This window comes from Teleopsis dalmanni, chromosome 1 (genome assembly GCF_002237135.1).
Source record: "Teleopsis dalmanni isolate 2A chromosome 1, ASM223713v2, whole genome shotgun sequence".
In the NCBI taxonomy this organism is placed as follows: domain Eukaryota; kingdom Metazoa; phylum Arthropoda; class Insecta; order Diptera; family Diopsidae; genus Teleopsis; species Teleopsis dalmanni.
The window spans coordinates 192,246,330-192,264,141 of NC_051846.1; the positions used below are offsets into that span (position 1 = coordinate 192,246,330).

Here is a 17,812-nt window from a genome sequence, read left to right on the forward strand (position 1 = left end):
GACATAGGTCGGCATGCTCGGCAAATAGCAAGGTTTGATTGTGAATAAACATTAAAAGTTTTTAATGAAAGTTACTTTCTTCAACGGATAACTGTTTCATTATTTTATAAATTTTCTATTATTTTTATTTAGTAAAAGATGTCTTTTTATATTGTATTGTACTTGCATAACAGCATTGTTTTATTAACATATTATATTTGGATATGATATATACTTAAAACTATATTTTTTTTTTAATAATTTAAAATTGTTTCACACATCAATTTAGCCAATTGAACTAAAAATAAAAGGTTAAGTAAATCTTACTACAAAACTACAGCTAATTTACAATTAGAACAGTTGTGGCTAATAAATATATAACTTAAAATTAAAGCATAAAACTATTCTACTATGTTTATAAAGTAAAGCCAAATTTTATCATGAATGTCAGCTAAGCTTTAAACTGACTTAATTAAACGTTCCTTTTGTTCAAAAATCTTATTCGTTGATGTAAGTGCGTCCAAAGCGGTTACACTTGGTGGTGCAACGTCCTGACGTTCTTTACTCAATAGAGATAAACATTCGCGGAATGCCAGCAAGAAAGTTTCTGCATTTTCTTGATTGAAACACATTGGTGGTTTTAGTTTAATAACATTATCATTGGGACCATCTGAGGATACTAAAATCTTATGAACTTGTTTCATACGATTGACGACCCAATGGGCTGATTTCGTATCAGGCTCACGTTTCTCACGATTTTTGACCAACTCTATCCCAACAAACAAACCCATACCGCGTATGTCACCCACAATATCGAATTCGTACTTAAGCTCACGACATTGCTGCAATAGATAATTACCAATTTCTAGAGCATTCTGTTGCAGACCTTCTTCTTCAATTACTTGCATAACAGCATTAGCGATAGCGCATGATACTGGATTACCCCCGTAGGTATTAAAATAAGCCACACCTGTAGCATAAAATGCATGCGCAATTTCAGGTGTAGTCACCACAGCACCAACTGGATGTCCATTACCCATCGGCTTAGCAACAGTAACAATATCAGGAACTACACCTTGAGTTTCGAAGGCCCAGTAATGTGTACCTACACGACCGAAACCAACTTGTACTTCATCAGCAATACACAAGCCACCAGCATCATGTACAGCATTATAAACGGCGCGGAAATAACCATCTGGTGGTATTATTTGCCCACCGCAACTTTGTAAACTCTCAGCTATAAAAGCAGCTACGCCCTTGCCTTGTAATTTCAGCTTTTCACATATATCGGCTATAGGTCTGCTGTAAATTTCGGCCATATCAGCATTGGGATAATCTTTGTCTGTATATAAGCCACCATAAATGTCTGGGCAAGGTGCTACATGAACATAATCTGGTTTTGGATCACCACCTGGTTGATTAAATTTATATGGAGAGATTTCCATAACAGATGTTAAATGACCATGATAGGCACTGTTTAGATAAATAAAGTAAATACAATTTGTAAGTTAGTTTATCCAGATATAATAAAAGAAATATTTTACTACTTACTGGTCTAAAGTGATAAGATCGTGACGTTTAGTATAATTTCTAGCTAAACGTAAAGCAAGGTCATTGGCTTCAGAACCAGAATTCACAAAGAAACAAACGGATAGCTCTTCGGGCATTTTACTAGTTAATGTCTTTGCACATTGAACCAATTCATCATGTAAGAAACGATTGTTGGTGGAAATGGTCGCCATTTGTAGACAGCCGGCACTTACTACTTTTGGATGACAATGACCCACTAAAAAGAATAAAAAAATAATAAAATTTATTATATTATTTCGATTATAAATATAAATAATGTAAATGAAATTGTATATTTTGGAATATTTGAACCAATTTGTAGAATATGGCAGTATCTACGGTTATTACCCATTAGTGTATCCTTTTTTTTTAAATATATTCAAATAAAGCTGACAAAAGATTTCAACTTTAAAATAATAATTATTGTAATAGATTAATAACTTAAAATTAAAATTAAACAATGTGATTAAATTTATCTATAGCACATATCACAGTTGCTATATCTATATTTTTTTGTAATAGATATTTCGGTCTACTTCGGTCTACCATCTTCAGTGTTATTACCTAATATAAACATTCTAAACTTAAATAATGAAATTAATATTTTGCTATTTGGCTAAGTCAGTTATTAAAGGCGTAGGCCTTAAGATCTGAAGATAATAAGGTTTTTAAAAAATCCAATATATATTTTAGACGCAAGTCGCATTAACTCTTTTTTTTGTTAGAAACATTTAACGAATGTTATTATTAACACTACAACTAGTTCAAAACTAACTAACGAGTAGTGTAACTGATAAGATAAAACATATATTTTTAAGAAGTGATTTTTAAAATCCATCTTCTTATTTAATTGTTAATAAGATCAAATGGCTTTCTTCGATGAAGACATGGACCAGTTCTATTAAAAAGCATGGTAGCTTATTCATGACCGCAACTCAGTATTCGCAATGTGCTTCCACTTGTTTTCAAACTTCTTTAGCAACATTAATAATGTTGTGGTTTACATAAATATCGAGGCTACTAATGTACTGTGGGGTTTTGGAACCAATGCATTATGTTAAGACCATTTTGATAGGTCTTTAGTACAATAATAATATTTAAACCTTTAAAAATTCTGAAAAACTACATGTTACTTGTGAGTATTGCAATTTTCATCACTACAGAGATATTTTACTATATCTCATAATGTCTGCTTTAAGGAAAGGTGTAAAAACTAATTACTAGATAGATTCATTTCATCTGTTTCCTTTTTGAACGTTATTGATGATTCGTTTAGGTAAAAATATGAATATGATTTTACGCAATTAATGAAAATCTAATGCACGATTGAAAATTTTAGTTTAAGTTTTTAACTCCTAAAAGTTTTTCAATGTTCAATGTTTAAATCAATTTTTTTAAACTCGGAATTTGAGTTTACAGATTATCGACCCACTAAAGTTGATAATCCGTAATATATAAGAAGGAAAGGAAACTCTCGGAGTTGTATGCTTAAACCTTTAAGTTTAAATCATAGAAAGTAAACTGCATGAGTTGATAACATAATCCGCAAGTTTTATTTTGAAACCATCAAGGTTGAGTTTTTAAGCCCTAGAGTCTAGTTAACTGATTCAATTTGGATAAATATAAAAACCCTCTGAGTTTTAAGTTTAAACTAATGTTTTCAACTATGTGATATTGTTCTGATTGATATATAAGAAGTCCAACTCGCTTTAAGATTATTTAATAACCTTTGAAATATATAATCTTATACTCATAGAATAGCATATGCTTATTAAAGTACTTAGAAATTATTGACCTCATTTGGCTTAACAGTTTCTTTAGCTATAATTTATTGGCACTCTATCGCTTAAGAACTTTCCACTATTTTATAATTGATAAATTAAAGCATTAAAGCAGTTGGTCGTAAGTTGGCCTGTCAATATCAATATTATATGTATGAAAATACCAACAATAATAGCCTCAAGAACAAAGAACCCATATAAAACTGCTTGTACAGTTTTGAAAAATTAAATAAATATTTATAGAGAAAAAAACGAATATAAAACAATAACTAAGCCATTCACTTGGTTCTTATCTTAAGCGTGTTTATTTCCACACGAGACATGAGACGTTCACATGCTTCAAAAAAATTGATAACGCAAGACGGTTAGCACGCATCTTGTAGCACGCGATCTAAAAAACACATTCTTCGTTCTTGGAAGAATTGGGTTGAACGCAATATCAGCGAGGAGGTTGTGCTATCATGATTCAGCAATCCAAGGAAAACGTTTTTGAGAACGTTTTGTTTTCGTAAATAAATTTAAAGGCAGCACCATAAACACGTGCTATCGATGAAGACGTTGTAATGTGAAATAGTTTGTTATCAGTGAGGAGCACTGAAAATGTGATTGGAAAATTTTTAAACAAATATTTTTAAAATTTACAAATATTTACGAAATAAACACATATATTTGATAATAATATTATTTTATTTAATATTTAATATTAAACATTAAATACTATAAATAGTTTTATTGAGGTCAGTTTCTTACAGCATTTTGTTGAAGTGTTATAAGTCATAAGTGGGGTCTTAAAGCGGTTTACATTATATTAAACCGACAATAGTTTTAGTTAAAAATTTTTTATAGATTATTTCTTTTTTCGAAATAATAAACCTTTATAAAAAAAAATAATAAAAAAATTTCTAAAACAGTTTTATTTAGTTTAAACGATCTTTGTATAAGATTTTTAGTTTTATAAACATATTTTTTAAACAATAGGAAGAACAAAGACAACAATCAGTATATATATAATATATAAATAAGAATATACTGATATATAATATCAGTATATTAATATAAATTAATACATTTTTCTAAATCCATTCAAATTATATACATATATGCATAGTAGCATTTTATTAATATGTTTACTTTCACATATCGAAGAGCCTTTCATTATAAAGTTACCTAATGTAACATCTATTTATAACAGAGATATTTCTCGGTTAAAGACAGATTGAAGTGATAAATTGTATAGCCATTTTGCCACGTACTCCTGGACATTTCCTTAAGCCATAATTGCCAAGATCTGCTAGAACGCTGGATGCCTTCTAGGTGAATTTTTCTCACAATCTTTAGACAAAGCTCAATAGGCAAAATGAGTCTAACTAATACGAAGTACATAACTCTAAGCCTCAACTACGAAAAAAGATAGTTAAAGACTTAAAACCTGGACAAAAAGAATGTAGTTAATACTAACTACATAGCTCCAAGCTTCAACTAGGAAAGGAAGTAGTTAAGTTTTATGATACAGTCAAAGAAAAAGAATAGCATAAAGACTTTTAACCTGTACAGAAAAATATAGTTACTATGAACAACATACATGGATCCAAATTTCAACTAAAAAAGAAAATAATAAAGTTTCAAACTACAGTCGAAAAAAATGGTGGTATGAAGCCTGTACATCTACACATCTATGACATCTATGACATCTACACAGGTTAATCAAAAACTATGAACGAAATAAGTTAGCGAAATGTACATTCCCTTCTCCTGTATCAATCTTATAGGCATATAGCACATACAAATTACTTAGTTGCGACCTTCTTCTATTAGAAACTACAAGCTGATATGTAAGTACCAAAATATTTCACTGCACTATTCCCTTATTTTAATCCATCTGTACTAAGCTCTGTCATATTTCGTAATGCATGACTTTAATAAATTTGTTTACGACAAATATGTATTTATTTTTTTTATGACAGCAATTTAAGTGCAAAAGTTTATTTAATTTATTAAACACAATTTACTTTCACACCCATTTGACGAAATGAACACTACAGTAAATTCTACATTTTGGGGGTCAGTTCCATAATTTATTGATAAGCTCGCACATTTTAGTAAATTTCAAATTTGATAGAATGAGTGAGTGAGTGAGTGGATTATTCACGTGTATCTCACGCGATATCAGAAATATTATAGTTTATTTAATTTTTTATTATTTTTAAGTCAATTTAAAAACAACAACAGTTGTTTTTCTAATCAATTTATTTTCGCTTTATTGTTGTTACTAAAATTGATTAAAATTAATATATTTGTTTTTTATGAAATTTATTCAGATGTTGTTGTTTTTATTTAACGGCGCATGTAAGATGACTAAGGTTAGTAATATTACATTTTTGATGCTTTACTACGTGCCAACCTGAGTTGTTTATAAAAAACTTTGGAAAAAAAATTTAAAGTTGTTTTTATAATTAATGAAATATTGACATTATAAATTTATATTTTAATAGAATAAATAATATTTTAATCAATTTATTTATCAGAAATTGTCGCATTTATATACCACTTATACTCGTATTATCAAAAACAGACAAGTAAAAACTTTTCAAATTTTTCATGGGTTTAATGTAATATCCCAGGGTCACATTTAATTATATTAACGAATGTTTTTAAAAAATTTGTAAATAGTAATTGTAGTTCTTATATATATAGTTATTTAGTTATAGTTTTTAACTTAGTAATATGGTATTATAATATAAAATAGCAATAGTACTTATTAATGAATATATGTACGTATATTTGGTATCCACATAGCAGTCGTGATATGATTATTATTATTATTAAAAATAAGGGATTGTATATTGCGACCTAACAGATCTATTGTGCCCCTTACTCGGGTTAGAGTGTCCAAGTCCGATTTGTTTAATGAAAGGCAGTATAGAGCCTTGAATCTTTATGATCCATGAAATACCCTCCTAGGTGTTTCTTACGCTTGTGCATAAGTGCCAGGCACTCCCCAAGCAAATGGTATGCAGTTTCTCTCTCTTCTCTACAGTATCTGAAGTCTGAGTTGAATTGAAATCCTAACTTCGATAGATGATTATGGAATCTATAGTAACCGATCAATAATCCCATAATAATTCTTAGGTTGTTTTTTGATTGTGCTATACAATCTTTGAAGCGTTTTAGGTTGTAAGTCTCTAACAGCATTTAAATTGTGACAGTCCTGGTAACCTTTCCCAATAGAGTTCTCTTTTTTATTCCTCTGCACCATTCATAAGAATATATAGAGTTCTTTTGCCTAGACCACAGAATGGTTCTAAGCCTATTATTCTTGAGGCTGCGCCTCTTCTTGCAAGTTTGTCTGCCGTTTCATTGCCTTGGATACCAGCATGTCCCGGAATCCATAAAAGGTGCACCTGATTGTTCCAGCCAAGTATGTTCAGCTTGTCAATGCACTTTCATACCAGTTTAGATGATACCTAGTAGGATATAGCTACCTGGCTGACAGTCAGTATTGCGATTTCACGATTCCGGTAGTTACGTTCAAGGTTAAAAGTGGCGCATATATCTATCGCGTATATTTCGGCTTGAAAGATAATTACATTATTTCGCAGTGCTTCCCAGTATCTCTTGTCTGTCATGATATGATATAAAGTGGATATTTTCTTAAAAATGCATCATTTTAGGTCAGAATGAGATCACTTATGCCAAGACTAAGCAAATTGGGCAGTCTATTACCCCATCAAGAACTAGAAAACTAAATATTTAGACAAGATCGAAATTAACATTGTAAACGGGCACTATCTACTAGATAGCCACACAAAAGCACAAATGGCAAATTGATATTATTTTTAATCTACTTGTAAGTCAAGAGGATAAGAGGCACTCAATTATCTCGCAGTTTGGGAACCAAGGAAAACATATTAGAAATTTATAATGGTATCATTTTATTTTACTGCTTAAATTTGTTATTTATTTATTAATTTTTATTTGTATATGATTTAAATATTGTTATTTGTTTATCTTATTTCTCCAAATATATTTTCGTTAATTGTATTTTTATTTTAATTTTTTATTTCATACCTATTTGGTTTTTATTTATATTTATTTGAAATTAATTTAAAATTCTCAAACAAAATAACTTGATTAAAGTTATGTCAATAGCACTTGAATTAGGAATGTATATAATTTTGGTTTTAATATTAGTTTTAATATTAGGTATAAATTATTTAAATTAAATAAATTAAAGTATAATTTAAACTTTAAGAATATTTTATTTTTTCTATTTTGTAAAAGTTTAATAAAAACCTTCATTTTATATGCAATATGAATATTTATATAAGTCTTAAGAAGTCTTCTTATATGAAGGAACCTTCACTTGTATCTGTATTTTAATAAAAATCTTTTAAACACTCCAAATATATAATTGACCTCACAGATCTGCATACCTCTCCTTCCATATAAAATTATTAAAATAAATTAATGAAGTTGTCTTATGTGAAGTCTATCATATGTTCCTTAGAAAGTGCAAGTACATATAAAATTAAATTATAAAATAAAAAAAAATGTTAAGAATCCATTCTTTAGCACCACTTAGAGGAATTCAAGCGACTGAAGTAAGAATTCTCGTTATTTGTTCCGTGATACCTTAATAAAAAGGGCGTATATAGATTATAAGGTGTTCACATTGTGGATCAATTAAACCGCAATCAAAGAGCGAAAAAACTAATACTAACTGGTACTATTAAATCACAGTTCACTATTTTGTTATTCAATTAACATACATATTTTTGTATATATATTTAAAAATAATATTCTGTTAAACGTTAGTTTACCAAACATATTTTATTTAAAGCTGTAACTAATCGCCTAATGTAAATTTGATATACAAATGCATTTATACTCGCTGACAAAGAACAAATATAACTCAAAACATTTGTTTAAAAATAAAAACAAAAGTAAGACGACTTAGTTAGATGTGTACAATGGAAATTTACTCACAAATTAATGTCTTTATCATTAACAAAGGCCAACTTCTAATAAATATTTTTAAAACTGACTTCACAGAAATATAGCAAATAAATGCATATAGTATAAGGAAAATATTTTTTTATTATTTTAAGTTATGGAAACTAAAGTCCATCATGTTTGTGCGGTACTGATATTTCTGGAAATTGAAAACAGTAATAGAAAACATTGGCTACCAAGTGAATAACATAGCGAAACAATTTTAATATATTTAATTCTACCTGCTGTTTCACTAAAATCTTAAATTTCCCAAAACAATCGACGAAGACCCTAAAACCGTGGCTAACAATCACAATGAGCAAAAAGGTAAAGATTGCACGTGTCCGTCTATTTGACTGACTGTCTGTCTGTCTGACTTTAAAACCTAAATTAAGATGAAAGTCAAAAAGTAATTCACCGTAAAATATTATTTTTTTCATTAGTGTCTTATACTAAAACTCTGTATAGCAATTAAAAAGGGTCAAGATTTTAGTCTTTTGTGTGCTATTTTTACTAAAACAATAGTTTGCATACCATAAAGAATGTCCCTGTAGTTCCTTTTGTTCTCGTTATTTATTTTTTTTATTTTAAATATACTTCAAATTTTTTCTAACGCGGAAATTGTTTAATATATATATATATATTTCTACTTTGTAGCCATATTATGTGGAAACAAACCTAATTTGAGAGATATAGCAAGGATAATTACACTGCGATTTCTTACAATACTAACTACCTTTTTTATAAGTCCAAAGATTAAAACTAATTTAATAATATACTAACAAGAAAATAAAAAAATATTTTTAAATTTATTAAAAATAAATTTAATTATATTTGTATTATAATTAATTTCATTAAACAAACAAAATATGATGTCTAGTTCTATATCGCACTATCATGCTATGGTATCTGATACTATTAGATATAGAAAAGTAACGAATTTCTCAAGTGTAATGATGTAAATGAAATGACAATTAAATGTAATTTCTAATTTAATTATTAATATTTCTATTTAAAAATAAAAACACAAGACATAAATAAAATATTAAAAAAATAATATAAACAGCTGTTATATACGAGTATAACAACAAAGGTGATAATATCAGAAAAAACAACAACATACCTATTCGTCATAAATCGAATAGTCGTAAAGTTGTTATTTCAGTTGCTTTTATTTTCTATTATGGTTGTTGCTGTCTATATTTTATATGTTCCAATAATTAATGTCTTTAAGAAAAATAATTAAAAAAAACAGTAAAATAAAACATTTTTCCAATTAATTATATACAAGACGTCTCCAATATCATGCGATATACAATAGTCTATCTAAGCTTTAAGCTAACTCCTATGTCATCTTCCCAACACCTATATCAATTGCCTTTATTTACTTTATTTTGGGGTTTAAAGTAATTGAGTTAGCTTAATATTAAACCTATTTATATCTCACTAATGTTTTTAAGTACTGAAGACTACTATGACTGGCTGTCTTCGTAAGCTAACTAACAATGAATGTCTGAATTCTAATTTGTAGTTAAAATTCATGTGTGCCAAATGACTGAATCTAATCTAATTCTAATCTTTTCAAAAACTTTCCATAGCATTAGTATTTTGTGACGCTAGTTTATAAGTTTATATAGGTCAAACATTACAAAATTTAAGTAAACATTCATGAAATAATTTAAAATTAATATAAAATTTCTTTAATCTTTTAAGTGTGTTTTTAAATGATTATAAACAATTTCCCTTTCAGTTAAAAACAGACAAGACACAAAAGGGGATGGATCAGATTTACATTAAAGAAGTCATCGCATATAATTTTTTGATATGCCACCCTAGTAATTTCCGTTTTAGTCTGTTTTATACTTCATTACAGTCTGTGAAATATTCATTATTATTTATATCAGTTTGATGATTTATGTTAGACACTTCACTTAGTTCCAAAGGTGTCCCAATTTTTGGATACCGTTATTAAGTTTATTTTAACACCGAAGTTACCACTTGCAATTTATCAACATGTTCTCGACTAGATAACATAGAAATAATATAGGAAGAGGAAGATCTAAAATCGCAGTGGTGATTTCTTCTTCTTCTGTTGCTCTGTGTTCTCTAGTCAAGAACATGTCGATAAATTGCAAACAGTTGCTTCCTTAATTACTGCACTGTGTTAAAAGGGGCGCAAAAATGGGATGCAAGAATCGTAGCACTCTTGGAACAAAGTAAAGTGGTTAACATAAAACCGCACATAATGTATATATATTTCTGAGGCCCTATTATTCCTAAGCAGAAACTTATGTTAATGATGATGATTATTCAAAATACTGCAAATAAGATTCTTTTTTCGGACGTTTTAAAAACTTTGGAAAACTATTTTTTTTGTGCGCAGATGAGGTTTTAAAATGCCTAACGCATCGCTACTATGTCGACTGTGTACCAGAACTATTTAATTTAACAAAATAATTAAAAACAATGTCCTATAATAGCGTATTTTTACTCAAATCTATATATTATATTTGTATGGTTTTATGATGATTAAAACATGTTCGCCTATATAAGAATTGCTGCATATCTTTTGTTTGATTAAAGTCAACTGCAGTATGGAGATCTTCAAATGATCTCCATCTCCATACTCTAACAGCAGCCTATATCCCTTTGATTTCTATTTATATGACCATTTTTATTATATTATTAATGACAAAATTACAAAATATTAAGTAATATATTATTTTTATTATATTATTATATTTATTAATACAATTAAATTAAACATGATGTATTTGATTACAATGCGTATTTTATTTTTACCAATTATCATATTTATTTCTTATGAAATATTTTTAGAATTATACATTATCAAAATTATCAAGTTCAAGTTTTTATATTATTTCAATCAAAAAATACTATTCGACCTTGTGCAAGAGTAATTGAACCGAATAATAGTACTTCAGTTAAGGTACAGATAATGCCATTAGAACAACATTCTAATCTTAAACAATATACTCAATGCAGCACAACGACACTTATTGTTAGTTCATATTTAATTTTAGTACCAAAACAATATTCACTTCAAATTGATATAGAAAACGGCAATAAACCATTTAAAAAAAAAATTAAAAATAATTCAAAATAAATTATAAGGAATACCCTGAACAGAAATATAAATTTGCGTGTGAAAAAATAATCTAGCGATTAATACAAAATTTATATTAAGTTTTTATTTAGGTGATATTTATTTATTTATTTTGATAAGAAATTGATTACTAAATTTTGATTAGAAGCTTTTTCAGAAAGCCCTGAACTTAATGATTTCGCATATCCCCAAAGCAGTGTCTGTTGCTAAATGTGAATTCCATCATTAGACCCAGTCAAAGTCAATGATATTTGATTTGACTTCTATTAAAATAGTCTATCAAATTAATTACTTTATTTTTAAAATTAAATCCAAATAAAAATTATTTTATGTGCTTGAAGTAAATAAATTTTTATGAACTAAGACGACAATTTCTGACCCAAAAGATTATTAAGCACCGTATGGGTATTAGGCTCATATCAAATTTATGATTTGCATAAGTCTGATGCGTGACTCAAATTGGATTGTTTAATATTATTTTTGATTTTTTTTTTATTAAATTTATATAATATATATGAAATTATAATTTTGCGTTATTATAATTGCTCAGATTATTTTTTTGAAATATACTTTTCATTTTTATTTTATTTAATTATCAAGTATAAAATACATTGTCGCTAAAGTAATTAACATTTTGCGATAATGAAATTGCAACTGCACGTTTGTTGTGTAAAATTGAGGCAGTAAAAATTAATTTTTTAATTTTGTAATTTTACTTTCTATTACTAATGATAAGGCTTAGATTTATTTACATATATAAAATAATTAAAAAATTTTATTATTATTATACATGAAAACGTATTTAACGTGTAAAGTTTCTAGAATTGTTATTAGTATTTTTTCATAATAATTTATATAATTGTCTCCATAAATAGGTTTTTCGAATAATATTTGTCGTCTATAAAAAGTATTTTAAATTTCATATAATGAAACTTTTTTCATTACTTCTCATTCAAATTTTTTTTGTTTGTAACAAGAATTCTATCTAGTATAGAAAATTACGAAATTAATTTTATAATCAAGAGAATTTTTTGGACAGACCATATAATATATATTTGGCATAGCACCTCATTATCACTAATGAACATGAACCTCCATTGTTACAATTGGCCATATATTATTTTTGGGCTGTGCAAAAATTCAGTCTCACATACTATATATTATTATATATACATATGTATGCATATATAATTAATAATATATGTATTGTTACATATATATTGTCAGTTTATATTGTTAGAATTTTGAGTTAAGAGTTGTATATTGCTCGGGATAGTTGCTCGGTATAAAAACATATTATCTATATATCACCGTCGAATATAAGGATATAAATATTGAAACCAAGAAGTTTATTTTATTCTACAAAATCCGGCTATTCGAACGAATACGCACAACAGGTGATTAAGCAACAATATATATATTATATATATATTATATATTTATATATTCAATTTTATTTATTTTGAGTACATCTCGGTAAGAAGTTATAAATTCGAAAAGAATTTTAAATTTTATTTTGTTGAAATAAATATTTTGTTGTAAATATGTATTATATCTCCATAAATATTAATATAAAAGTTTATTATTATTATTACTTTTATTATTTATATTACATATGCGAATATATTCACTTGATGAAAAATTAATTTCAGTTTAAATTAAAACTGTTTTTTACTATAAAAAAAGCTATTTAAAATATAATATATGAAGAATATATATTATGTTATTTAATATTCAATTTAGAAAAATATATTGGTATACATATTATTTTTTAAACAAAGAATTATAATAATTGAAATGACTTACCATGAGCCACATTATTAATGCAGTCCAAATATCGTGTGCCTTCTTCATCAAACATGTACTGACCCTGACCGCGTACGATTTTTAGCGGATCAGAACGATAAAATAGCTGACAAGCTTGGCTATATTGTTTTTTTTTTTTGTTATTTTAGATTATTAGTTGGTATTTAATTTGAAATTTTCAAATTCAGCAGATTGGTTTGATTGGAAGCACAGCAGGTTCCATTGATTTGGAAAGAAAAGCACAAGAAAAGAATATTTTTTTTTGGTTGCTATCGATTTATATATGGAAAGTATGCTTAAAATAAGCTATTGTTATAAAAAAATACATAATATATTTATATAATATTTATACCTAATAATATATATCTAAATAAAATAAGTAAACATATACACAATATTTATAATATAATATTTGGTATTTAACAATTGTTTTTCAAACAGAAAGTAAATATATATTTTTAATATTTCACCTTAAATATGTTATATATAAGAATATACGTTTATTATTATAATAGATTTAATGTAATGTTAATATAATATATAGCTTAAAATATTACATCTTTTAAGTTTTTGTTTGTACTGATGAAGGCTTATGTATTATATATAGAAATTTAATAATAATTTATTTTCCTTTTTTTTTGCCATTGTATTCATATTAAAAACGATTTCGATTTTTTTCTTATTTCAATAAACATAATATAAATCAAAATGTATCATAAAATTTATTCATTTTATATAGCTCTATTAGAGCTATGAAAAGGTACTAATTAGCATATTATCTAACAGTTAAAGTCTCATTTTAAGTAGTGGTATCACAATGAACCCACTAAATTCGCCAGTTTATTAATTGAGGTAACTGCTCAATTAATAAATCAACACAACATTTCATCTATATTAAATCTTAAATGTATCAAAAAAAATATATGGCTTTCAATAATATAAACTACATCAATAATTAATTAAATTTTTTAATTTATATATTATTATGAACTCAATTTTACTATCGAACAATACGATATCAATAATTATTAATACAAACCAAATATTTTTATTAATAATTTATTATTTTTGATTTTAAAAGAAATTAATTATGATCTTAATTCTATTTTTTTGAAATAATTTTAAAATTTATTTTATATATTTACTTCAAAAGATATAGATATATAAAAAAAATTTTTTTTCGCATAAAATATTAGAGAAAAAACTTATAAGCTTTAGAATAATTTCTAAATAAATATTAAACTTAAAATTTAATTATTAAATATATGAATAATAATATAATCATTCTAAATATGCAATATATAATAATGTAATAATATAAAATATTACTTAATAAATATTGAGCACATTAAGCAGCAAATTATTAAGATTAAATAAATTATTGTTAGTCTCTAACCATGAGAGAAAATTCATGAGTAAAGTAAAAGCGTTAAAAAAGAAAGTGAACTGCAATTAGAGTACTAAAACAATCCATTCAAAATTCTATCTACGTATCTAACAAATATTCTAAAAACAATATTGATTTTAACCCGAAATGCTAATGAATTTCTCACACAAAACTTATGGTGATCACTCATACGCCATAGAAACCCGCATTTAAATAAATATAACGACTTTTGGCTACTTCGCAATAAATTGTATATGTATACTTTTTTGTTTCAATTTTTTTTCTCATATTTTTGGAACTTCCAATTATTGATTCTATACTAAATATTAATTTGTATTAAAAATAAACATTAAAGCCCTTTTGTGGGGTGTTTCAATATTGATTTCGTTAAATGACTTGTTAAAATTTGTTAATTTTATTGAAGTGGCAATTATGAATGAATTGTTAAGTTGAAAAGTGAATATTTAATTTTTATTAATTTTAATAATTTTTAATAATTTTTTTATTGTAAACAAAGTGAAGTATTTTTAATGCTATTCAGAACGGTTTTCTCTATAACAGATTGTTTTTGTTAGATTGTTATATATAATAGATGAATGCAATACAGACAAGCATTTGTTGCTTAAGAATTTTGAACAAGCTTTCAACCAATTAAATGAGTTTTATGTGACTAAACATAGATACAAAGCAGGGTTAAGAGATGATACTTTTAAGATCTGTATTAAATTGTTGACCAACATTTAATAATTCAATATGAGATTGATGATACCAAAAATTTTAAGACTCTAAACAGATAAGTATACTAAAGTCAAAATTTTTAATGCTTGCGTAAAATTGGTGTTTCTTTACTGCTCTGAGACATGAGTCGTTACAAAGAAAACCTAGTGAAAACTACAATGCTTTATTAAAGTACATAACAAGTGTTGTGCTACTAACCAGCACAACAGTAGTACTGAAGTAAAAAATTAGAAGTATGATTAAATCGGTTATGTTCTACATGAGATCTAGAATTAAATTTCTCATGTAGCTTTGAATTAAAACCGTTAACGTGACGACGTGGTAGATCTTAAACAACGTGCAGAATGATTTTTAATCATCAATATAAGAAAAGTGATCAATAACATAATATTAAACACTTAATTCCATATGTTCGAAATTAAAAATATATATGTTAAATTCTAAAATTTCCTATATGAAACAAATTTTACGCCCATTAAACAAATATGATATGTAGGTTATACATGTAGTTTATTATATGAAAATATAATAATAAAAGAAAAATCTTTTCTTTAAAATTAAGTTAATTATTTTACAGCAAGTAAAACTTTTAAACCAGTTGACTGGTGATGAATATTCACTATTCTAAACTATTTAAAGAACTTTGCAATGGGTATTGCTGTAGCAAAATAATTAATTTAATTTTTGATAAAAAACTTTTCTTATATCTTATAATCGGATAATAAAACTACAATTTTTATATCTTGAATTTGTGGATGTCTATGAAAACAGTCAGTTCCTTAGAACCTATATATTATTTCAGATATCGGTACGAATTAAAAAAGATTGACAACTTGATTTTTATACATTTTTGATTTTCTTATAATATTTTTAATATTTATTAAAATATTGTATATTAGAACATATTAGAACAATTTTGGGTTATTCTGCTATACGTTTGGAACACTATAATGTGGAATTGTCTTTATGATGAAAAGGACTATTTAGAACTATTTAGAAGTTCGACGGATTCGAATAGCAAAGAAAAGATAAGGGCAAAACTTTATTTAATTTATTGAAATTTGGCTGACCAACGCTGATTCGAGTATTACCAAGTACTCATCATTAGTGGTCTTAGGAAATATTATATTTTAGCACAACATTTTTATATAAAAATGATGGATCACTCTACTAAACAATGGCATAAATCTAAAAATTATTTATTTTACTTTTTTAAGTGATAAAAACTATTTTTGAAAATAAACTCAGAATTAAAATAAATAATTTAACTTTAAAAATATATCTCTATAAATTTTGTTATTACTCATTTGCTTTTATTGCAAAACATCTTAAACAAATATCAAACAAATTTATATTTATTTTTCTTTATCACTGTAGAGTATTCAAATGAAATATTGTTTTAAAATAAATAAAAATATTTTAACAAAACAAAAAAAAACTAACAAAGTTTATATATTAAAAAATCTATATATTAAAAAAAACTAACAAAGTTTATATATTAAAAAATCTAAAAATATTTAAATTTGTTGCTAATTAAAATTTCTTCCTTATCAAAAGTTTAACAAAATTGCTACAGCACAGGTGTCAGCTGCACTCGCTCTGCTTAAAGGGACAACAACAAAATAACGAGTAAAACACGAGTCAAATATAAAAAATCACAACACAGTGAGAAACTGCACCAAACAATTTTTTCTACGGGTTGAAAAACAAAAATACAAAAACAAAATCCTCAAAATACAACACACAGAGTCAGTAGAACATTCGCTATGCTCTCATTTTTCTTCACCTATGCGCGGAAATTTTAAAAGAGGAGCGATGACACTAGAGCAAACCAATGCGGGTGGTGATGTGCATGTGCTCCATGACCTTGACAAAGAAAGTATGAAACTAATTGACCTTGTCGAAAAAAAACAGTTAATCAAAATGCAGGAAAAAATATCTTAAATATATACGTTAACAAACAAAAAAAAAACAAAAAAATAACAATAATTAAAATAAAATAAAAAATAATTTAAAAACTATTTAACTTAAATATAACTTATAGCAAAAAACTTAAAATTACACTATTTTAATTTCTTATTCAATAAAAAATACTCACCCAATATGTTTATTTCGTAATTTAATTGTATCTGATTTAGATAGTTTTTCCGACATCATGGATTCAATTTGTTCACGTGCAAAAGGCATTTTAGTTTTATAATTTTCGTTTTTTTTGTTATTTTTTAATAATAAATTTAAACTAAACTTTTTTAAAATTTAAAAAAATGTAACGACTTTATTTTCTACTTCACCACAAAGCGCCTGCAGCGTGTTGCCACAACTATTGTTTACCAGCAACTGTTTATGAATTAAAAAGAATTGCCTTGCCTTGCCTTCCGTTCAACTAACAGTTGAATTGATACACTTTCAACGAATGCTCTTGCTCGTTATTTG

General features: G+C 26.3%; 1 protein-coding gene across 1 annotated transcript; it reads right to left on the reverse strand.

The window, feature by feature from the left end:
- Positions 1-230: 230 nt before the first annotated feature.
- Positions 231-17,566, reverse strand: LOC119670965 (alanine--glyoxylate aminotransferase 2-like). The gene is made up of 4 exons (XM_038081425.1): positions 17,478-17,566; positions 13,255-13,373; positions 1,531-1,765; positions 231-1,452 (listed from the first exon to the last, which is right to left on the reverse strand). Exons 1-4 carry the CDS (start codon positions 17,564-17,566, stop codon positions 438-440), a joined length of 1,458 nt encoding a protein of 485 aa, XP_037937353.1. The 3' UTR covers positions 231-437.
- Between the last annotated feature and the right edge of the window lie 246 nt (positions 17,567-17,812).

What these genes read in the sequence shown, in the direction of transcription:
- LOC119670965 (XM_038081425.1), bottom strand. Translation starts at nt 17,566, where the DNA reads ATGCCTTTTGCACGTGAACAAATTGAATCCATGATGTCGGAAAAACTA. An exon ending in TTACGAAATAAACATATTGG is followed by an intron (nt 13,374 to 17,477) that starts GTGAGTATTTTT and finishes AAAACAATATAG; the next exon opens with CCAAGCTTGTCAGCTATTTT. An exon ending in GATCTTATCACTTTAGACCA is followed by an intron (nt 1,453 to 1,530) that starts GTAAGTAGTAAA and finishes TTATCTAAACAG; the next exon opens with TGCCTATCATGGTCATTTAA.